Raw genomic sequence first — 904 nt, 5'->3', positions numbered from 1 at the left:
TTAATTTAAAATTATTTAAATACAATTTTATTTACTTCATAAATGAGATTTTTTTGGCGAAAAATACAAAATAAATAAATAAAAACAATGTGAATTCATCGATGATAATGGTCAATAGTGTTTAGTGGTGGTAGTTGTAAGAAGGAGCGGCGTATGAGGTGTATTGAGTAGGGGCAGCATAATGAGACACTTCAGCAGATTTCACATAAGTGGGGGCAGCATAAGATGTATAATGATCTGGAGATGTATAATGAGTTTCAGGAGCAAAAGTTTTAACAACTGTTGGTGCTGAGTAATGGGCAACAGGTGCTGAGTAGTGAGCAACTGGAGAAATGGTCTTTACAACGGTGGGAGCTGCATAATGAGCTACTGGAGCAACAGTTTTGACAATAGTATGGGCAGCATTTACAAGAGGTTCACGATGAACGACTGCATTGAAACCATTATGATCATCAGCTGTGTATTGGACGGTACGTTTGTAGCCATCAGCATCAATCAATGAGTATTCACCACGAACAACATCTCCATCACGTTCTTCAACTTGGCTCTTGGAATCTCCGGTCAATTTGTCTTCAACACCATAAGAGTATTTGTATTGTGGATGAGGATCGTATTCTTCAGATTTGACCACAACCTTATGAGCAACAGCCACTGGTGCGGCATGTACGGCAACGGGAGCAGCATGATAAACTTCATGAGCTGGAATATAGCCAGCGCTGGCTACAGCAACGAAAGTAAGTGCAAAGACAAACTGGAAATAGCAGAAGAAAAATAAAATGTTCAATGTTAAGGTTTAAGTCCAGTTATCTAAATTGCTTGTAATGTTTATGTTGCTTTTGTATTTAGAGCTCATGTCTGAGGCAACAGCAGTATTAAAAAAACAATAACTTACCTTGAAAGCCAT

At 38.3% G+C, this 904-nt stretch overlaps 1 protein-coding gene across 1 annotated transcript; it reads right to left on the bottom strand.

Moving 5' to 3' along the window:
- Positions 1–904, bottom strand: LOC135963279 (larval cuticle protein A2B-like). The gene is made up of 2 exons (XM_065515065.1): positions 893–904; positions 1–751 (listed from the first exon to the last, which is right to left on the bottom strand). Exons 1-2 carry the CDS (start codon positions 902–904, stop codon positions 122–124), a joined length of 642 nt encoding a protein of 213 aa, XP_065371137.1. The 3' UTR covers positions 1–121.

The sequence above is a fragment of the Calliphora vicina genome, chromosome 1, assembly GCF_958450345.1.
Source record: "Calliphora vicina chromosome 1, idCalVici1.1, whole genome shotgun sequence".
Lineage (NCBI taxonomy): Eukaryota > Metazoa > Arthropoda > Insecta > Diptera > Calliphoridae > Calliphora > Calliphora vicina.
Note: the sequence above shows the minus strand (reverse complement) of the source record. Positions and strands in the feature narration are given on the sequence as shown.